The following is a 22779-nucleotide window of genomic DNA, read 5'->3' as shown; positions in this document are numbered from 1 at the left end:
AAATAATCCAAACATGTAATACAAGCCGAAAGCTGCATCATTTTATCCAGCAACCAAAACATTACTAGAATATGTCCTCTGGGAATGAACTCCCTAAATTGACAATTTACCTTGCTGATAGATAAATTGAGCACAGGTTTATACAACTTTACCATGCTACACTAAAGGTTCTGGCTTTCCATCTTGCCCAATGACAGTCGGGCTTGCTTACAAGTAATGTTACTTGCCTTCATGGCAGCAATAAGAGATTTATTTTTTTGTTTTTTTACCAGAAATGGAGAGCTTATGCGAAGCAAATTGATCATTCACAAAAAAGAAAGAAGACAACACAAACAGAAACTCCTTCGATTGCTACTGCATGACATACGGTGATTTTGATAAGACTTCAGCATTCAGATCATTTGCCTCGGACAAGTTCATGTTAGCACATCAAGCACGGATATGACATTATGGCTTCGGCGGTGTGCTACAAGTAAATATGACATTGGACTGCAAGATATCATCCTTGGAAACAGGCATTTGCTTCATCAGAACCAGGATCTTGTTGAGAATGCGCATCGTCTCCTTGTGCTCCAGAATACTGTAAGAGAGAGCATGTTTATGGTTTCCGTGTGCCAATCACCAGATGATCCTTCCGAAAGAAAATAATTGATTTAGCATCCTGTTACAACCCTTAAAAAGTGTTATCATTCATGCTAATGTGGAGATGGACTCGAAAGCAAAAAAACAGGTCAGTACCTCATTTGCATGAACCTTTTGATGATATATGATCAAGGGTAAGTTGGGTAAATAATTTGTTCAAATGTCTGTCAGTCCACCAATTTCAGATCACTCAAGATGGATTCTACTAGTTTTACCTTATAGTTCGATTTCTACTCGCCTTTCAAGTCATAAAGCAATTATAAATTAAGTTAAAATTGCACTAGGCCAAAGATTCCATGAACAGCTTCATATTCTTCACATCCTCCTCCGTATCTGAGAATTTCTGTGGCTTAAACAGCTTCCACATCCCAGTTGGGTGTCGCGGTTTAATTTCTCTAATCGATCCCCCAAAGATCTTCTCGCACTCTGGATATGGCTTCACAAACAGGTTGTAAAACTTCAGCCTGCTAAGTCTCACCAGATGCTTCAATCCAACATTAAAACCCAGTCCTCCTATTGATTTCAGGTGCTCGATGACATCGAAACGTGGAATTATTTGTTTCTCAAGATTCACACCCAAATAGTCAGGAAATTCAATTAGATGCTCAATACATAAACCTAACTTGTGGAGTAAAAAATCAATCTTCTTCTCCATGTCTTCCAAATCATATATGATCACTCTCGGCTCCACAAACAAAACCTTGAAAGCATCTCGATGGATCAAACCATGGCAGCACAAGCAATCCACTCTAAGTTTTACCTCAGTGCATGCCATTAGTCGACCATTACTTAGAATCTTCTTCTTAATTGGTACCCTGCATTTCAAACTATTCAGTAAATCAACGCAACGAGAAAGCTCCCCAGCTTCCATGCTGAGCAGCAGCTTGGGATTGTTGAGTAGCATCTTCCTAACCTCCTCTTGAGTAAAATCCAAGTCTCGAAGCTCTGCAAACAAAGGCCTCAACCGACTGTCGACGTTAAACGCTAAGAATCCAGGAAAGAGATGACAAATCCTATTGATTTCATCATTCTTAAGCCTGAAATCTTTCAAGATATCAATCCTACAGCCAATGTCAAATGGGTTTTTCATCAATGTCAAAGGCACTTCTTCCAGAACCCTAGACATAGCCTTATCATTAAGGCTTAGATTCTTCATGACCTGCACACCGCGGTGGAGATCATTCGGATCAATTCGGAGTTTTGCAGACTGCTCGAGTGCTCTCCGGACAAATGAAGGAGAAAGGCTCGGCAACGGTAGTTCCGAGAAGGCCGTCTGCCATTTCCTTAAAAACCCTAGTTCCAGAGTCCGAGGGCAAGAGGAAAGGATCGAAAACAGAGAATCCTGATTCAGGCCAAAGGATAAGAGGATCCCTATGCACTTCTCGACATCAGAAGGGGATGAACCCATCAAAAACCTGTTCTTTCGGATGAACTCGTGCAACTGGGATTGGGGGAAACCGTACCTCAGAAGCAGGCCGGCGATGGAAACTTGTCGCGAGAAGTGAGGATTTGACGGGGATTCCGACGGAATTGCTGCATGGTGATTCGAAGGTCTCGAGAAAGATCGGATCTTTCCATATGGAAATGATCGATTGGGCGGGGATTCGAAGAGGATGCGACGGAGAGGGAGCCTGGCCAAAACCCTAGTCGCCATTACCGGAGGGACAGCGGTTTCAGGAAGGATTACAATTGGGCCGGTCCGGTCTACGGATTCGCGTTGCGGGCTTTCCCTCTTTGGATGGAAAAAGCAATCAACCGTTAGATAATGATCGGACGGTCACGATAAAATAATTAGAGATCCGCCAAATATAAGCAGCGAGCCGCAACGCGGCCAAATGTTTTGGTGAGGTCGGTCTCCCAAGAGACGAAATCTCGAGGGGGAGGGGGAGGAGGAGAGGTAGAAGTAGAATTATCTATTGGAGCAGTGGCAGAGAAGAAAGCGATGCGCAAGCGCAAATACACCAACTCAGGTGCGGATTCCCTCTTCTGATTACCTCTGGAAGTTACGTGTTTTCATTCTACCCTAACAGAGATTTGAATCTCCAGTGGATCGAGTCAAGGCTCGGTCTTTCTCCCTTCTTTTTCTCTCTTCTCCTTCCCTTGCGAGTGATTTGGCGCGGTTGTGTGAAGTTACGCCGCCGAATTAGGTGCTGAAGCTTGCTTCTCTTGCTTTGTTCGTGTTCCAATCTGTTTGCGCAATGCTTCCTTGGTACTTGTTGTTCTCTTTTTTCCCCTGTGACGTGAAACTCTCGATTGAGTAGGATTGTTGGTAAGTTGATGTTTTTTCTTAGTTCCGTTGATCTGTTTGCCCTGTTGACATGGTGATTTGTTTCTTTCCTTCTGAATAGTTAGTCAGAATGTTCTTCAAAGTATAGCTGAGTTGAGTTCACTAACGAGCTCTGTTAGGGAAGTCTGGAATAGGACTTGCATGAATGTGTTTATGAGAATTTTAGGCAATAAGTGAAAGATGGAATTTCATCCTATGTGACTTTAGATGCATGAATTTAGATCGATAACATCTAGTTGTTTTCATGGGTGGATGTCACAAAGATTGGTAGAAAGCAAAAGTCAGAGACCGCTTAGAGTACAGAATCCCTATATATTGCCAGTTAGTTGAAAAGCCTTTTAAACACAAGACTGTGTGGACAATATTTACTTGGACAAATGAAAAGGAGCAGTTGACCGCAAGTGTGAAGATAGCTCTTTTTTCTCTGAAGTTACCCAAAAGACTCAAGGGAAATAAGACTTTGCTGATAATTCTTATTTGATAGATACTGCTGAAATGAGTGTCACAGTACCGGAGGACAGTTCCAACTTTATCATATTGGAAGGCACCAGCACGAAGCGTTGTAGGAAGAACAAAAAAAGACTAAAAAATAAATTCTCGAACACCAATTCTGCTACTTCTTTATCTGGGACTTCTGAAATTGTCTCGGTTCCCAAGGGTGATGAAGTGTCTCATCCGAGCAATCAAGCAGCATTGATGGAGAAAGAAACTGATGCTATGACTGATGCCTTTGCTGATTCTAAAATGGAGGAGGTGATCCCGCAAACAGATTTTATGCACAAAGCAGGAAGGAGAAGAAGACGTAGGAGGAAGAAAAGGAAACCTGACAACTCCCAGAATGTTGACACCATCAAGAACAATGTGATGTCCAACATTGATGTGGAAGATACTGATTCTAATGTGTGTGCTAATCAAGCTTCACGAAATAAAACCACAGTCGATGTATCCTTAAACTTATTAAAGAAAGAAGGCACCAGTTCTATCCACGGTAGGAAGGGTAGGAAAAAAGAAAGAAGCACAAGCTGTGCATCAGATAAACAAGCCTGCACAGCTGGACCTTGCACCTCTCATCCGTTTGCTGCATCTGTCAATGCTAATGGTTCTAGTAGGATATCTGCATCAGATGAATGTAAAAAGAGAAATATGGAGGTGAAATGTGACATAAATGTAGAAGCAGCTAGCAAAGAAATAGCACAGAATACTGGAAATTTGTTGGATTACCCTGGCGAGGGTCAGCAGTGCTATACTGCTGCTGAAGAAGGAAGCTTGCAATTGCTTCCTGCTGGCATGAAGGAAGGGTTGAGTGTACCTCCATCACCAATTAGAGGTGTGATAGAGAAACTAAGCTCTCCAAATTTACCTATGAAGCAACATAATCAGTTGGGTTCATGTAATGAAGAATGTTCTAGTTTCTCATTCCAAATGGATAATAAAGTTTTCATGGATGACCCATCAATGAACCACTCTGTGGAGGCTATCCAATCAATAATTCGAATTGGATCAGAGAGGGTGAAATTGGCTACTGATGAAAACAATGCTGCAGACTATAAACATAAACATACTGATGCATCCACTGGTCAGGAGAAGGAGTTTGCTCGTTCATCGATGAGTAATGTCTCAAAAGATGTTGTCTTGTTGATGGCAGAAACATCGCTTCGTTCCAGGAAAAAGCTACTTGTCCTTGATTTGAATGGATTACTTGCTGATATCACTACCGAGTATCATGGAGCACATATGAGAGTTGCAGGAAAATCAGGTGAAGTATCTTCTTGATTTACTTATTATTAGTAATTATACTTTAGGCAACGAGTGCAAGTTATAAATGCTGATTGATATTACATTTGCACTATGTATCAGTTTTCAAAAGGCCCTTCTGTGATGATTTTCTGAAGTTCTGTTTTGAGAGATTTCATGTAGGTGTCTGGTCCTCAAGAAAAAGGTGTGATTATTATTTTTTGCTTTTACTTCAACTTTTCCTATTTCTAGTCACTAATAAGCAAATGGTACAACATTATTTCGGTGCCATTTAGCTTTACCTTATGCTTTTGATGGTTTTCATTTTTTTTGTTTTACCCCTTCAGTGATAATGTCAGAAAGGTGGTTGATTATCTCATGGGAGACTTGAAACATAAATTGTTGTTTTGTTGGGTAAGTTCTCAATATCTTTTTGCTTTCTTAATGTTCCCTTTCTCCAGGAGTTGTCTATCTTTTATGCTTTCTTGTTTTTTTTTTTATGAGTTGGTTCAAACTTTAATATTTGCTTAGCCCGGTAGGTGTTGTTAAGGTGTTGTTTCTCATTTCCTAGCAGATCTGTTTATCTAAACAAATGTTTTTTGACAGTGCACTAGCTAAAACATTAACTATTGACACGGTAAAACCTCTTGACTTGAAAGACATTTGAAGTTTAAGCAGCAAACAGGAAGACTGACTAGCCAGTAGAAAACAAATTTGGGTTGTGTTCCTGAGGGTAGAGCGAGATCAGGAAAAATAATGTTGTAAAATGGTGTATGGTTGCAATATTTTTTTGCAATCAGACTTATGTATGTATGTCAGTTTCACAGGAATTAGAAAGAATAATTAGAACAGAGATTGGGGTATGTAATTGATGTTTATGATTTGATTTTATCCTTGACTTTAATGAAGTAATTCCATAATCCAGGATGTTATTTCTATTATGTTAAAAAAATGTTACACAAGTATGTGTTTAGGATTCCATAATGATCACACATGGACAGACATGTTTAGAATTAATGAAACTTTCATGAAAAAGTTGAGGTCTCTTGTTATCATGAATTCCGATATTGATTAAGTTGTATCTGTGTTGTAAGATGTATGCTATTCTGAAAGATCCATAATGTAAATGACACATACATGGATGATCACTCACCATGAAATACAATTAGTTTAGGAATTACATGTTAAGATGTTTGAAAGCTCATAAACTTGCATTTTGCATGAGTAACATAGAAGCTAGTAGTTGCTACAACATTTTTGAACAGTATAGAATTGAGGGAGGAACTTTTTTTATTTTTTATTTTTCATCTCATGTCAATTTGACTAGGAGAAATGAATTACAAAGTTTGGGTGATGATAATATTTGATTCATCTAAGAAGTTTGGTTGACTTCTAGACCTTTTGCTGCATCTTTATTATCTAACTGGTGATGATATTCTACTATGGGTTTTCATGAGAGGAAAACTGTATTTTGTCATATTAATTTGACTTGGAGAAATGTATTTGGTTCTTGTTTAAGAGAGACCATCTTGGGTTCTTGCTTAATATAGCAACTATTCACTTATCTATCTTAGCCTCTATGCAACTTTTTACGTAATATATGTGCATGGATCGATCAGGGCTCCAACCGACACCATATAGGTCTGTTCTATGTGTGAGTGTCAGTATGCTGCTACAAAAAATCGAGTTTTGAAAAAAAAATCTACATGTTTCTATCGGATGATATAGGCCCTGAACCAGATGGTACAGACCCTCTACTGGGCGTACCACCTTGTTTACCTAGGTTCATGTATCGCTAGACTGTCAGACCAGTGAATACTGGGTGTATTATTATACACCCAATGTTTTCCAAACCTTGGTTGACAGTAATACATTTTAGTCTCTATCAATGATTTAAAAAGCGCTAGGCGCCAAGGTCCAAAAACGCCCGAGGCGCTAGGCGCTTGCCCAGGCGCTCGCCCGAGCGAAGCGAGGCGCTAAAATATAAAAATATATAATATAATTATTTAAAATTTTAAATATAATTATTTAAATATAATAATTTCAAATAAAAATAATAGTATTAAAATTAAAATATATTATTAATCTAATAAATATAAATACTATTATTAATATACTGTTAATAATATACTGTATATTGTTAACAGTATCCTGAAGGAGAAGAAGGAAGAGGAGTGTAAGGGGTTGCTTACTAAGAAAAGAGGAAGTGACAGCGGGAGCGGGAGCGGGAGGGAGAGGGAGTGGGAGCGACGAGCGGCGGCGGCGGGAGTGGGAGCGGCGGCAGCGGTAGCGGGAGCGGGAGCGGCGACAACGACAACGGTAGAGGTAGGGAGCAGCGACAGCGGCGAGCAACGGGAGCAAGAGCGGCAGCGGGAACGAGCAGGGTTAGGGTTGGGCAACGACAACTTATATTGGTTTTAGTTGGTTCGATTGAACCAACTAACCACCGGAGACCGAACCAGACCTAAAATCCTGGTTCGGTCGCCTGGTTTAACCTAGGCGCTCGCCCGAAGCGCCCAACGCCTGGGCTCGGTCGAGCGCTCAAGCGGTGCCTCTTTGAAGCGCGCCGCTTGGAAGTGAAGCGAGGCGCTCGGGCCTCGCCTCGCCTCGCCCGAACGCCTAGGCGAGCCCCCGAGCGCCTTTTTAAATCGCTGGTCTCTATGCGACTTTTTACCCAATGTATGTGCATAGTATTTTAGTTTCTATGCAACTTTTTACTGGAGAATAGTTAGAGATGAGTTTGATTATTATAAAGGCCATAGATGTTTTTAGTTCATCTTCCTTTTGAACCTTATAGAAATATGGTCATGCAATGTAATGTGAAAATAACATTCAAAATGTTCTTTTTGTTGCTATAATTTTGTGACTTCATTAGCTTGGTTAGTCCTACATCCTGTCCTCTCCAACTGACAACATTCACTGAACCTTTTTAAGATATAGTTGTGATCCTCATTTCTTCCCAGGAGAAGCTTGCACAGACTGGAGCATAACAACTTCATTGCAATTTAATTAAACCAGGAAGAGTTTTTTAATTTATCTCTCCGTCCTTCTTAGGGAAGCCATTACCTTCACTTGTAGGATCAAAGGCTTACCTGGCATTTGCTTTCTTTTGAGATAATTAGATATTCTTTGTATCATGAGTGGTATTTCTGAGAGAACCAGTAAGTAGCAAGTTTCTTGATCCACTTTAAGTTCATGTACTATTGATGAAAAAAATTAAGGTGTCTAAAATAATTGAAAGTCTTATTTCTCTCATGGTCATTCAGGATGAAGCTTATTTAAGACTTCTAAACTGTTGAAGGGTATAATCTGTTCTCTCATTTCATGATCTTCAATTGGCTTTCTAGAATTAATAAAAAAAATTATGTTCAGAATGCCAAAGTTGTAAGGCCATAGTACCAACATTTGAGATACGTAATTCTTCCTCAGCCAAAATATATGCTGGGACCACGGTACAAAAGTTGGTGGGATCCTTGCATGATTTCTCTCTCCTTACTCCATCAGGTGGTTTGGCTCGCAGCCAGGCTAATAATTTGGAGGTTGTATTATTTGCTGAATGGAAGTTCCTAAGTCAATTTCATTATTAAGTTGATATTAAATTGATTTCTTAATGGTTTCTTCACATTGGTAGTTTCTCTTTGCTTTTCCATGCTTATTATTGTGTGATGATTGCTACAGCTGTTGCATAATGCCTAGTAGATTAAATTTCTAAAAGCAGTTTCCTTTTGATGTGTGTCTACTCAGGGCCAATCAAAATGCACTGATACTGGGTATAGAACCATTGAGAACATACATAAGCCACTGGTTCTTAAGGAACTAAAGAAATTGTGGAACAAAGAGGATCATGATCTTCCATGGGAAAAGGGAGAATACTCACCATCAAACACATTGCTTGTAGATGATTCTCCTTATAAAGCCATTTGCAACCCTGTAAGTATGCATACTTGTTCTGTACAATTAGTCTTATAAAATGAACAATTGCTTGTCGCTACATCTTTAAGTTCATCTAAGAAATGACTACTGCATCTTTATGTTCTGTAGCCACACACAGCTATTTTTCCGTATCCATATAGATTCACCGAAAAAAAAGACAACTCCTTAGGTATGTCTTCCGGTTATGTTTAGCTTTCCATTCTCTGTTTTATTGGATTATGCATATCCTGTTGTTTTATCTTATGCAGGGTCAGGAGGAAATCTTCGTGTTTATTTGGAAGGGTTGGCAGTGTGTCATGATGTTCAACTCTATGTTCAAGATCATCCTTTTGGTCAGAAAGCAATAGCAGACAGTAATCCATCATGGAAATTCTACCTTAGGATAATTGATCGAATTCAACAATCTTCATCTCTAACATCCTGAAGGGGATGTCTCATAAATATACTTCTTATGCTATAGCTTAGAGGGCCTACGAGTGAAACGATTATCTTGTTCTTAGACAATGGTCCCAGGCTATTTTGCTTAAATGACGACTTGTCTACCTGAGAATTCTTCAGGTATTTTGACTTTCATTTGTTGTTTTTTAAAATAATAGAAGCCATTTTTTAGGCTGTTCTTTGATTTGTCGGTTGAGAAAATTGTAACGTTGTCCACGCTGTTGTAAAAACATAGTACGCGGCCGCAAGATTGTTTCAGATTATGCAGTGCTACAGTGTTGTTTCGATACTGTAACTCTGCAAGTATCATTTTGTGATGTTTGTTTGAAGTGCAAAAGAAGTTTCAGCATTAACCAGGAGTTCATTTCGGGCTTTCCTTTCCTAACTTGCTAGCATTTCCTTATCCTAAGCATTGCCCGACAAACACTTATTATCGAGCAATGTTCTGTAAAGCATGGTGCTTATTAGCATTCATTGTTTCCTTTGCCAGCTTGGTATTTGTTACCAAAATTTTAATCTTCAAACCGGTGAATCTGTTTCCTGAAAACCTTGAATGCTTGTACTGGTGCCTGTGCTCTGTTACTGTACTACTTCAACCATTCTTTAAGAAGCACAGTAATTGGTCTCTGATTGGTTGTATAGTCTGTGGCCAGTATGTTTTGTAGCATGTACTTTTGTTGAGTAAAGTAGGCAAGGATGTCATATATCTCAAGTTTCTTACTGGTGATGCTGGGAAGATTCTGTCTTTGTAGTAGTTGTAAGATGTTTCATGCACTGTAACTTCATTAATCACGATCAAGTGTCTCCTTGTTATGTAGTAAGGTTCTAAGAATTGCCATCTCCCAATATTTCTTTTTGTCTTATTGGCAGTTATTGGATGCTCAACAAGAGTGCCTCCATGGTTTCAGAAATGTTGTTCACTAAAAGAACCCTAGCAGAGTTGGCATGGGACAGTATTTGTTCTTGTGGTAGCAATTGCTGTCTGAGATGAGCACTTGGTATCTATCAGGGCCATCATCTACAGTGAAGGCTTTGTTGGAGCTTGATCATGCTCATTGCAAAGGACCACCCTATGCTGCATTAAGAGACTACACACTAATGGACATCTCAAAGGGTGAAGGATAATGTTGGGTCTCAAGTTGAGGGGGCAACATGGCCCAATATAGATTATTGTGGATGGAAATATGAACTGGCCAATCACATTCCCCATCATCAACCACAAACCTTATGAGGAATTTCTACCATCATGTGAAAAATTGCTCCAGATAAAAAGTAGTAACTAAAATAGCATGACATGAGTGTCTTTTGTAGATTCATCTCAGCAGTGATGTCTCAACAGAGGCCTTGTTTATTATTACATGGACAAAACCTTTTAGTTCAAGTCTTCCCAAAGAATGCCAGCTTAGAGTTTCCCTTGCAAACATTAATGTTGGATCACATGAGTCTTTTTGCCTCTGTTTTGATGAATCCAAAGATAAGCTGACACCATTTGGTATTTTTTTGTATGGTTTAGCCTCACAAATCACCCAAATGTGATCTCTTGGTGTATAGTATGAATGGCACCAGCACTTGCCACTTACTTGCTGAAGGCCTAAATTATTTGATACTATCACATGCTTAGTGTAAAGATAGCCAAAATTTCCACAGCTTGATGTCTTCTTTGTATTGCACATTACTTAGCTCGATGTTTGTTGTTTGCTGAAGCAAAGGCTTGTGCATTATTATTAATTGTCACCTCCAGTGGTGTAGAGAGGAGATAGTAGAGTAGGATGTTAGCATCGACTAAAAGCTCACACTTTTTTCATCCAATTTTAAGATCGATCGACTACATTTTTAGTTGTACGAGTATCCAAGTTGACCGGGATGTGAATGAAAGTTCAAAAAGTTCTTACTCGCCCGCCCACTAAGCAAACCTTAGAACATGGAAAATCCCAGGATTCATGGAGAATCTTTCATGCTTTTGATGCCACTTTTCATGGAGAATCCAAGTTCTTATCTGAGAACGAAGCTTCTTCACCTGTAAATTTCAGCAACTCACAACTTTCGAGTCGAACTTATGAAAAATGTCTTACTGTCTATGTGAATTCAAACTCATGATCTACTGTAACACCATGATCGAACAAAACTTATGTAAACTCGTACTGTCATATCTATCAGTTAGCATCAGTTCCTCGTTTAGAAGAAAGACCTCTTGTTAGAGATACTCAATAGCATGCAGTGTTTGTTGTTCATCTCTATCTCTTCTTCTCATTTGTGAACCGACTAGAAGAAAGACTTCTCAGACAGAGCTCATTTGCTTTTCCCATTCCAAAGTTGGTCTCTCTCTTCTCTCTCTCTCTCTCTCTCTCTCTCTCTCTCTCTCTCTGTGGTATGTGTACATCATGTGCATTGCAATCATATTACCTGCACCTACTATGGTTTTCACTGCTTGATGATTAAAACTCGGACTGATCCCACCAAGCTGGCCACAAGACCATAACTCTGACACACCATGGCCACATGATCTCATGGTGGGTGAAGAAGTTTCATATAAAACAGATACATCATGTGGCACTCATAGTTGTGCCAATGCCTTGTTATTTCTCGGAACATGCTTGGTATGATTAGGCTGAGCTAGTTGGTCCTGCCCTGTGTGTCAGCCCATGTGATCCCTTCATCCATGTGGTCATGCATCCCCATTCTTTATCTATCTCATCCTATCAACATCACCTTTTTTTTCCAGCATGTCTTTCGGCTCTGTATCCGTATCATCATTCGATGCAGCGTGTATACGTCGTCTACATGGAGGCGTCGACCCCACTTGCACTGCAATCAGCCTCTGAGGTATGAAAACATAGTTAGTATGCGTGGAAATGTGGTGATTTCCACATGAAGTAACCTTCCTGAAGCAAAATAAGATGATATATTTCTGTGCTGGTTATATATATATATATATATATGATGGAACCCGTTGTCTTTTGGCAGATACATGGGGCAATTGCCACCTTGCATTCACAGTAAATCCAACAACTCTGACATGGACCACAAGGCTGAGTCTTATAATACAAATCATTCTCATCCCAAAAGTCACAGCAGCAGCAGCAGTCATGTAAGACAAAGCACATGATTCTGCAAGTTCGAGAGCTGCAAATTTTACACCACCATGACTAGTTTATCGCCCAGTGTAAGAGTCGAAGGGGGAAGAAGTCAAATGAGCCATCGCAAGATCCTGTTAATGGAGTTTAGATTCATGGATCGGCATGTGAAGTGTGTCAGAAACCAATCAAGGGGGGAGAGTGAATCCTGTGCTTCCATAAGGGGGTGCAATGTCGATGTCGTCCCGTCGTTCTTCATCCCCCACCCACTTCCCTGCCTGCTGACTTGTTCTTGGTATGATTACGCTGGTCCAGCTTTCATGGCCTCCGCTCCACATGGAGGAGCTTCCATGAGTTCTTTTTAACTTGACCTATCCTGCAACTTTCCAATCACACCCCGTTTTATTATCGGTTTCTTCAGCCATTTTATTTATTTATATGTTCGTTTTACTCCCCGCTAGTGTGGTGTCGACGTTGGTAATGCTCTCAGTATGGCTATGGACGGACATGACAACCGCGATATGGTCAGATAATATTTGCATCGGTCTCACTCCCAACTGTTGTATCAATTATGAAGAAGAAGAAGAAGAAGAAGAAGAAGAAGAAGGTATATTCTAAACATTTTCTGAGGGAATTATGAAGACGTTGGTGGGAGAATCAATCAGATTCCAGTCTACCTAAAACAAAATACAGCAAAGGAATTATTTCATGACAGCTCCAACACATTCAGAAGCATAAATAAAATATACCTCATGATTGTGTTCTCAGGATCCAAATTATGGAGATGGAGATGATTACTGTTGGATATGCACTTCTTCTTCTTCTTTTTCCCATCAAGCGAATACAATTACCAAGGAGCTGACAATCTCGAGATCCAATGTGATATGTAAGGGTTATGATTCCCACGAGACTCATGGATCTGCATTCCAAATTTTGTTGCATTTAATGTTACAAAGTCTTCCTCCCGTCCTTTCTCTCTCTCTCTCTCTCTCTCTCTCTCTCTCTCTATGGCCTCGAGGTTCATCTTCCCAGTGTCCTCCTTTTCCCATCAGCTTACAGCTTACCGGAGACAGCTTGGTGTCGAGGGATCTCTTCTAGCACTGTGGGCCAAGACGCTCTTGCTGGCAACTCCATCAACTTAATTAGATTGTTGTCATGCAAATTGAAGACCGTATGTATCCCGTGCAGAAGTGAATTTGGTTTGCACACGTCTCCAGGGACTTTTCCATCACTAAGATTCCTTTCTCGAGAGAGAACAGATTAGCAATTCCAGAGCTTGTGCCTTTCTTTGTATTCCCTCGAAAGATAGATAAAAGAAAGCGCCTTTGTGAGCTCGCAAAGAAGGAAGTCGAGCTTTCGATGTAGCTTCACTGATAAGCAATACATAAGATGGATGGAGAAGATAGACTGGGTCAACCTGGTTGACTCGCATGCCTGTGTTCACATCCCAAGAGAGTCTGCATTCGATCTCACCGAACCTGTTGGTCCTGCTCTTCTTACCTCTCTCCAGAATTCTACGTCGAGTAAACCTTTTTCGAATGTTTCTTGTATTGATGATGGATGATTAGGTGATTTCCGGATCACTGCTTCATTTTGTTTTTTTGCTCTCCGAACTCGACTTGTGCAAAATGAATGGTCTAACGATGGCCACAGGGCACATTGCAAGTACCAAAAGGACAGTAGGTCTCACTCGGAAGGTAAACCCATTCATGGCAACATGTGCATGATGTCTTCTGCCATCCAGGTTACAGTTTCACAGAGCCTGCAAGGAACACTGAGATCCCTCTGTTTTATTCCCTTGGGCGGTTGTCTCTGCTCTGCTCTGCTCTCTCTCTCTCTCTCTCTCTCTCTCTCTCTGAGCTGCATTGAGAAGTGGGAAAAATGAGAAGGTTGTGTGGAAGGGCTGTGAGATTCCTCTGCCACGTGATCGCCCACCATGCCTAGCTATATATGCCTTCGTCAAAACCTGCCGGCTTTCACAGGTCATCTGCTAGTGCAACGTGGGTCACACTTCTCTCCCCCTCCCTCTCGATGGGTTTTTGCAGGACATTGTTTGTTGTTGGATACCCTTCTCGACGGCTACAGATTTGTACAGTACTAAAGCTGTACATGCAAAACTGAACTCCATCGATCGCAATTAATTTTGTTTGTCGACTCATTTTTCTCCTTCTCCTCGACTTGCTTTCCCTTTTGACTTTTGCTAATGTTATCACGAACGAAGATGGCACAAAGGTTGTGGTTTGATGTCGAGTGGGCTATGAGGTTGAAAATGGCGTCCAAGAAAGCAAGATGTATCTGCATTTGCATGGTTAAGCACATGGATGAGAGAGAGAGAGAGAGAGAGAGAGAGAGGACCAACGGGGGACTTGTGACCCACTCATATCTGTCTGTCTAATAATACATGCCAAATTCCCTTTCTAGAAAACAAGGAGAAAAAAGAATCAGAAAAACCAGCCCAGCAGCCTTCACTTCCCATTGGAATCATTCACCATCCTTGGGATCATAAACCACACCTCCACACCTTTCTCTTCCTCTCGACTCCCAACCCTGACACACTCTTCTTACATGACCGACCAGAAGGAAATCATGGGAGTTACAGAAGAAGTATTATAAGCAGCATCAACATCCTTCTCACTGACCTCCCTCCTGGCCTGGGCTTCTTCCTTGCTTGCTGATGTTCATGCATGTATCATAGAAAGGTGAATACTGGTGTCAAGTTTCCCTCCCTCCTTGCATATGTTTCCTGTCCTTGTACCTTTCTTTTGTATGACATGGGTGATGTTGCTATGTTCAGTTGAAGCTCCTAAATCTTCACCTACTATTGCAAACTTTAGGTAGTTGGGAGAGTTGTGATTTATTGGGTACCTGCTCATTTGTTTACGGCCATGGATGGGAAGAATATAGAGCTGTGTTTAGCTGCCAATGGTTCGGAGGGATACTGAGGTTAGTTGTGTGACCTGAAAGGGGTTGTCTCTTTTAGCTACCTGAGATATTCTGATGCAGTGAGATTGATTTTGTAACAAGGGGACATGAGGCCCATTTGGTTGCTGGTAAATGATAAATGCCTGTTTGGTTGTCAGGAAGTATTCACTTCAGCATTGTAGAAGGGCTTTAAATGTTGCTTTGGCCTCTTCAAGGCCTGGGACTGTAATCTGCTGCCTACCAAGTCCTAGATTTAGGGCTTTTAGATCAACCTGACAACTCTGGCTCTGAGAATTTCAATCCTTTGTGGGATTTGGGACTATCTGCTCAGTTGTTGGCAGGAGAAGCACGAGGATGTCTGCAAAGTTTCTGCATTCATTTGCTGATGAAGATCCAGAGATGAAGAGGCAGATAGGGTGCATGACTGGAATCTTCCAAATTTTCGATCGGCAGCGCCTCCTTACCGGGAGGCGCCTCAGTGGTCACAGCCATCAAGGGGTTTCTTCAGGTAGCTACCTATCCACTTTCTTCTGCTTCATCAGAGGCATGAGTCAAGTCACCCTCTTAGTTTGTTCTTATGCATTTCTTTCTTTAACTTTGTGGCTATTGTGGCTCAGTAGTTTATACAGTCGCTTTTCCCAACTCTTGTTCCGATTTAATTGGTCTTTGGTTTCTAGTTTAGAGGCTTGGATGGAAACGTGAAGGACATCTACCTTTGTTCTCAATAAAAAAGAAAGATAATGGATTGAATATATGCATATATAAAAAGTAATTAAGTGACATGTTCTTTTTAATCTTTTTGAAGGTTCTGAAATCTAATGAACACGATGAGTTCATGAAAATCTATTTTTGGAGGGTTTGTAATTTGAAGACATCAAACCACTAAAACTTTGATAATTTATTCTAATCATTTTGTGCTCTTAATAATGTCATGATACTTCCGATCTCTCCATTGTATGGTTTTCAAAAGCATGAGCAAGTCGATGATAATGTCGCTGGCCTTCCATGCCCAAACGAATTGAAACCATCAGAGTGAGGAATGCTGAGTTTGCCAGTCGGAATGAATCATGGCACCAGTTCACTTGCATGAATGCATTACATCTTTTATCACCAAGTGAAATAACACACATGATTCTTATTTGTCACATCCAAAAACTTGATGGCCCTAAAGTTAAAATGCTGTTAATGATGGTTATCTACCAAATTAGTACATATAATTATTTGGACCATAAGATATCTGAAAAGATAAGGTGTGTATTTTTTGTGTGTTACCTCTTTGGATATTATTTTACTTGGAATCAATTTCGTATCACTGAATCTTTATCAGACAAATATGCAATTCTTCGCTTTGTTTAACCGAGAAAAATAAGTTGGTTTTATTCTTCTCTAGGCAAAGTTCTTTCAAATAGAAGCTCGGTTGGAACAGAGGGAAATCGATGCTCTCCACATATTGTTTTGGTAAATATTATTTGAATGTCATTGTACCCATCTCTGCTTTAACTGCCTTTCTAGGATATCAAAATTATTTTATCGTGCTTTTCAGGAGAGAAGTCTGAGTAAGAGCTTAAATGAGAATCAAAGAATTTCAGTGGAGTCATCAAGAACTTCGTACTCGTCTTCGTCCTGCTCATCATTTTCTTCTTTAGACTGCAATAAATCATCTCAAGAAGAGCATCCTTCTGTCGAGCGAATCTGTTGTACAGAGAGGTCTGTGAAGGATTCACCAAAATTGAAGAGCCATGAAGTTCATGCAAAACCTATTTGCTGTGAACTACAAGGCAATCCTCCCAGTCTATCAATTCAAACTGATTTCCGGTCTCTTGATTTTCAAGATGTCGTGAAGGACTCCATATACAAAGATACACAGCCTTTATCAGTAAGAACTTCACTCAAAGAGGAAACGAAGAACCATACATTGAAGCACAAAGATTCCCCAAGGCCCATTCTGCTGTCAAAGTCAATGGATGCATCACATACCACCGAAATTGATGGAAGATCAAGAGTGCACATTGATCTTGGTGAATCCCTTCGAGTCCTAGCCAAGCTCAAAAAAGCCCCATGGTACTTCTCAGAAGCTAATGAACCACCAAGAAAATCATATGAGGCAAAAGATACTTCATTTTATCCACTATCAAAGGAAGCTCCAAGATTCTCGTATGATGGAAGAGACTCACGTTCTTCTCTGGATTCTCGAGAAAGCAGCAAAATCTCTTCCAAATTTAGAGAACTCCCTAGGCTGTCATTAGATGGCAGGGAATGCTCAAACACAACCCTGAAAGAATTTGACAGAAGCAGCATCAACAGAAGAGCTGATGTTATTTTGGAACATCAGCAAGAACCAGGAAGTTGCAAGCGGCCTCATAGCATCGTTGCAAAGCTCATGGGCTTGGAAGCAGAACCCAACAGCCAAGAGCAGGTGGTGCTACCTGATACTAACAGTAACAAAAAGTTTGACAACTTCAATAGGCAGAAGAATATCGGTTTCGCCTCTAAACAACTTACAAACACTCAAGATTGCAAGGAGGATCTTCTCTCATGCTCCCATAAGTGCTTCATCAAGGACCCTGCTATTCCACTGCAGAAAAGACCCACTTCGATCATCAAACCTGTTTTCCAGTCAAGGGTCCCAATTGAACCAGCTCCTTGGAGGCACAATGACAAGATCTGCATCCCCCAGAAGATGACATTTGTACCCCGAGAATGTCAGATCAAGAAGCAATCAGAATCTGTCTATAGTGAGATAGAGAAAAGGCTGAAAGAGCTCGAGTTCCAGCAATCCAACAAGGACCTCAGGGCTCTTAAGCACATATTGGATGCTATGCATGCAAAGGGGCTACTAGAGACTAAGAACACCGCAGATCAGCCTTCCAAAACATCAGTTTCTAGTAGTCCATCTGGAAGTGCTCAGAATGTAGAAACAATTGATGCCCAAAACACAATTGGTTCGCATCCTACATTTACGAAAGGAGACAAAACTTCAAGAGCTTTCGATTCACCAATAGTAATCATGAAACCCGCAAAATCTTTCAACAGGTTGGATATTTCTCCATCTTCAGTTATTCCTTTAGAAGGCTTGTCAGGTCTTCGGAGGTTACGAACCAGCAATCCTGTGGATAAAAAGAAGGCTTTAGTTAGTATGACATTGCATAAGGACCAAACGCCTAAGGCTTGTAGGGAAACTGCTTGTCAACCACCTCTCTCTGAAAAGAAATTTAGAAAAGAAGAAAATGGCACACAAAAAAATTGTATGAGGATGTCACAGGTGTCACCTAGGCTTCAAGGGGCACCGAGAGAAGACATTGGAAGTCCAGTAAAAGCATCGAATTCTCTCAGCCCAAGATTACAACTGAAAAAATCTGAAATGGAAAAGAGATCTCGTCCCCCACTTCCTTCATCTCCCTCAAATATGCCTCCAAAACAGCCTGCTAACAGATATTCTTCAGAGTCAGTGTCTCCAAGAGGAAGGCTCAGACGAAAACCAGCTCAAGCACAGCAAAATAATGACCAACTCAATGACACTAGTAGTGAGACAAGAAGTCGGAATGACCAGTATGACAAGATATCTTTAAAGCCAGATGGCCATATTAGCTTGATATCACAGGCAGACACGGAAGTAATAAGGTCCAACCACTCTGATGATCCTTGCATCTTTCGGCAAGGTAACCAAAGTCCATCTGGCAGGGGTGCTAAAAGTGCTTCTTCAGCCATGTACCAGAAGGTATGTCCATCTCAAATTGAATCCCATTATGCCAAAAAAAGTTATTATGAAAGTCCGTATCACTTCCATTTTAAATTTGAATTTGATCCAAGATTCTGCTACTCTTAAGACTTAGGGCTTTGTGATATCTGAGAAGCATTGAGCCAAAGTGCTTTAAAAAGAAACTATATATTCCTTTTCCAGTTGGCTCTGTGCTTTATATTACTCCAGATTGCAGTTAGGTGTAATGCCAGTTCTAAATCCTATATTTGCACAATGGAACCTAGGTAATTATCATAGCTAACTTGGAATAAACTACTTTTTAATGGATTCTTTGATTTGAAGCATATGAGGTTTCTAATTCTGCTAATGCCATTTGCAAGTACTTAAACATCAGAATCTGGACAATAACTTTATTTCATCTTATTTTCTGCTTCCATAAAGAAGCTAGGATATGAAGAACTGTTGACTAATAAAAAATTTCAGCGGTTTGAACATCATTTTTGGTCCTCATTGTTCCTTGCTCATTGTATGTGGTGCAACACTGATTAGCCTTTTGTACCATTTTTTTCATTTATTTCAGAAGAACTCACATAGTTCAAAAGAAGATGGTTTAGCCGTGGAAATAGAAACAGCTGTTCCTAAGCAGCCAATTCCAATCCCTGTTCTACATGCTTCACTTAACCAGGATGACGTGCCTCCTAAGGAGATATCTTCAAAATCATTCGAAGGTATGGTTCAGTTATTATTAAATATTTTTTAATTTTGATAGCTGAAGTTTGTCCTAGATATGATAGAGACCTTATTTACGACACATTAGTCTTTGGCTATGAGTCTTAAATGAGGCGTCAACCTTGAAATCAAGAGATCTCGAGTGCTAAATTATTTTCCCTGTCTCTCTTCTTCCATACTCTAGATGTGATTACTGTGATCCTCAACATTATGGGATAAAGATCTGCAGTGATCAAGTCTGTAATGTGTTGGTAACGATCATTTAGATCTGAGAGGACCCATTGAAAAGATCAATTTGCTTTTTTTTTTAGTATGTCTTATGCCATCCTTATATGAGCAGACATCCCTAAACTCTCTTACCAACATAGAAAGATATGGATTATAGACCGCTAAACAAAACTGTGGTCCATTACTATACCATCAACCAAACACAACCTATGGTTCTATAGTAACGCCAAGGTCATACTGACAAGCCCTTGAATATCCATGGGACACAAATGTTCATCCTATATTTGCAATGTTTATGTGTGTTTACCCAGTATTGATTGGACGAATGTCTACATCCTTAAAAGTTGTTCAACCTGAATGAAAAATAAAAAAAACCGACTCTTTTGTTAAAAGGAATATAAAAGAGTCCCAGAAATTTCTATGTTTCTTTTGTTGCATCGATAATATTATTACAGATGAATTCATGAAGTAATTTTTTTTTACACATGTAAACACTTAAAAAGTATAAACATACTTATCTGGTGTCTTTATATTCTACACGCTGTGTTGTACATTTCCATACATTCATATATAGATTATCATTTATTTCTTTGTTGATTCTTCTCTTATTGAAGAGAAATAGAAGGAAAAAGATCAACAGGAAAGTGTAATCAAGCATATAGTTGAAATATCAAGTGAATGATAATTTCCTTCACAGAAACTGCACTAACTAGCGTGATAACCAAACTTTTTTTCTAATGAATTGCCAGATTACGAGATTCATGCTTCTTCAGTTGATTGTCGCAATCCAACTGGCTTGCCTGATGCTCCATCACCCAATTTAAGCTCTGGATTCAACCAGAAGAAACTTGCAAACATCGAACACCTGGTTCAGAAGCTGAGGCAGATAAGCTCAAAGGATGATGAAGCTTCCACAACTGACCATATTGCCTTGTTATGTGAAAAGCAGAGCCCAGACCATCGATATGTGTCTGAGATACTCCTGGCTTCTGGCCTTCTGATGAGAGATCTAACATCTGGACCAATTAGCACAGTGCCCATCCAGCTTCACCCTTCGGGCCACCCGATAAACCCTGACTTGTTTCTTGTTTTGGAGCAAACAAAGTCTCCCTGTCTTGCCAAGCCTGTGACTGTTAGCCAAAACATAGTTCAGCTCAAGTCTGATCCAGAGAAGCTTCAACGCAAGCTGGTATTTGATGTAGTGAATGAGCTCCTAATACAGAAGTTGAAGCTGGCTAGTCCAGGCCCTCGCCCTGACCCCCTGCTTCAAGTCAGGAAGGCCAAGTTTCCCAGCGGACAACGCCTGCTGAAAGAGATATGTTCTGATATCGAACATCTCAAAGCTGAGAGCTTTGTTGCTGGCAGCTTGTATGATGATAACAGCTTTATGGCAGGCGAAGATATGTTGCAGCATTCGGAAGGCTGGACTGATTCTGGCAAGGAGTTACCGACGATAGTGTTGGAGATAGAGAGGTCAATATTTAAAGATCTGATTGATGAAGTTATTAGCGGACAAGGTGCAACTGGTTTTCAATCCAAGGCAAGCAGAAGGCAGACGGTTAGACGCTAAACAAGTACACCATAATCGTATCTCCTCTCTTTACTTCACAAGCAACTGTGAATATTAGCAAATGGAACAACTGTTATACATGTTGTATACATCATATATGCTTTAATGGAACTAGAATAAGATCGTCACTTTTTCCATATAGCAGTATTGTGCTCTACTTCTAACAGTAGTTTGTTCGTGTTTGCACTTACTATGGACAGGAACTGTGCAACACCAACGCAACAGTTTCATCGTGGATTCTGGCACCAGTTAACTGATATTAGATTAATTAGATAGAAAACAGATTTAAAAGGATAGACACAGGAGTGTTGTTTTATCGTGATGTGAGTTCAGATTTCTTTCCCCGTCCAACTTGAGATTTTTAAAGATATCAAATAGCCTAATGTTTCAGAAATGCCACTTAGCAGCATGATATAATGGTAGCCACTATAAGATTCAAGTTGGTCTATGTTTTATGCATGAATTTGTCGATTCCGAAGAATCCATGAGTTATTTAGGTCCATGGAACCCATATGCCAATTGGATCCAGAATCTCTTGAGATATGAGACTAATTTGTGTCACATTAGATATGTTGCAGCTTCATCTTAGGCACTTCAAACAACATAAAGGTGGCATGACATCCGGTAGAGTTACAGTTCTTGCATGAAGATATTCTTGATCCAGTATGTCTTGTTGAGCTTACTTGGATGAGAAAAATTGTCTCTGCTTTGTGGGCGAGGCTGCATACATCATCAGACTCTTCATGGGTAGGAACTTCCTGCATCGAACCACTCTGTTTTCAGCTATCTACAAAACTGGACATTGACCACAGACCTACCTGAATGTGAATGCAGTTGCAAGTCGATTGACACTCCACTGTCGTTGACGATTGCCATCCAACAAGGCATATATCTTTATATCTAGGTATTACTGAAATAGAATTTTCAGGTGCAGCATGCTCATCAATTATAGCTTTAGAAGCTATTGAAACCTGAATCTCATCACCAGACTGCTTGCAAATAGCTGGAAGATATCCTTTCCACCTTCATGATGGCGATCCGAAATGTCCATCCTTGCTTCTGCACACTCATAATTTTGCTGCTCAAGTTTCTGTTTGCCGATTCTTGTGATGCTTGGTATATTATTAGTGATAGGAAGAGGAGGAAAAGAGGAAAAAGATGTCTAAAGTTGAAATTTCTTTGCCCGGTGTTTTCCTTATCGTCTCAGATTGTATTGTGAGTTCACTTAAATTTCATGTGTCTTGGAGCTGTTGTGCAGTGCTTTTGATGGAAGGAACTTTGTTTTTGTTGGTGAACCAGTCAGTTGCTTTGTTCTACGTGATGCATTACAGGTTCTCTATACACAACTTTGCTTTGGGTCCCCACTCTATCTATCCCTATCAAAGGAAGCAAAAAACAAGAACAGACAACACAGACCAAATAGTGGATGATGATGCATGCCAACCTTATAAATCTAAGTTCAAAGATAGATAATGTACTGTAAAACCTTATTGTTGTACCCATCGAAGCTCATTCTTTATAG

The 22779-nt window shown here is 40.2% G+C and overlaps 3 protein-coding genes across 7 annotated transcripts; 2 read left to right on the top strand and 1 right to left on the bottom strand.

The window, feature by feature from the left end:
* Positions 1-98: 98 nt before the first annotated feature.
* On the bottom strand, positions 99-2418 carry LOC103982139 (transcription termination factor MTERF15, mitochondrial). 2 transcript variants are annotated; one of them, XM_009398956.3, is made up of 2 exons: positions 739-2418; positions 99-661 (listed from the first exon to the last, which is right to left on the bottom strand). In XM_009398956.3, the coding sequence occupies exon 1, from the start codon at positions 2294-2296 to the stop codon at positions 923-925; it is 1374 nt and encodes a 457-aa protein (XP_009397231.3). In that variant the 5' UTR covers positions 2297-2418; the 3' UTR covers positions 99-661; positions 739-922. The 2 variants fall into 2 exon arrangements, with proteins under 2 accessions (XP_009397231.3, XP_018681115.2); XM_018825570.2 differs by having other exon boundaries at positions 99-631.
* Positions 2419-2461: 43 nt separating this feature from the next.
* LOC135671931 (uncharacterized) lies at positions 2462-9218 on the top strand. Its single transcript, XM_065180352.1, has 7 exons — positions 2462-2612; positions 3414-4685; positions 4787-4868; positions 5011-5077; positions 8408-8593; positions 8705-8765; positions 8845-9218. The coding sequence occupies exons 1-7, from the start codon at positions 2585-2587 to the stop codon at positions 9018-9020; spliced, it is 1872 nt and encodes a 623-aa protein (XP_065036424.1). The 5' UTR covers positions 2462-2584; the 3' UTR covers positions 9021-9218.
* A 5240-nt stretch (positions 9219-14458) lies between these two features.
* On the top strand, positions 14459-21394 carry LOC103982141 (protein LONGIFOLIA 1). Of its 4 annotated transcripts, none has more exons than XM_018824232.2 (7): positions 14459-14807; positions 14943-15051; positions 15189-15538; positions 16421-16488; positions 16574-18748; positions 19311-19458; positions 20437-21394. In XM_018824232.2, the coding sequence occupies exons 3-7, from the start codon at positions 15385-15387 to the stop codon at positions 21255-21257; spliced, it is 3366 nt and encodes a 1121-aa protein (XP_018679777.2). In that variant the 5' UTR covers positions 14459-14807; positions 14943-15051; positions 15189-15384; the 3' UTR covers positions 21258-21394. The 4 variants fall into 4 exon arrangements, with proteins under 4 accessions (XP_018679777.2, XP_018679776.2, XP_065036423.1 ...); XM_018824231.2 differs by having other exon boundaries at positions 14903-15051; XM_065180351.1 differs by lacking the exon at positions 14943-15051.
* Positions 21395-22779: the final 1385 nt, after the last annotated feature.

Source organism: Musa acuminata, chromosome BXJ1-4 (assembly GCF_036884655.1).
Source record: "Musa acuminata AAA Group cultivar baxijiao chromosome BXJ1-4, Cavendish_Baxijiao_AAA, whole genome shotgun sequence".
Classification (NCBI taxonomy): Eukaryota; Viridiplantae; Streptophyta; class Magnoliopsida; order Zingiberales; family Musaceae; genus Musa; species Musa acuminata.
Note: the sequence above shows the minus strand (reverse complement) of the source record. Positions and strands in the feature narration are given on the sequence as shown.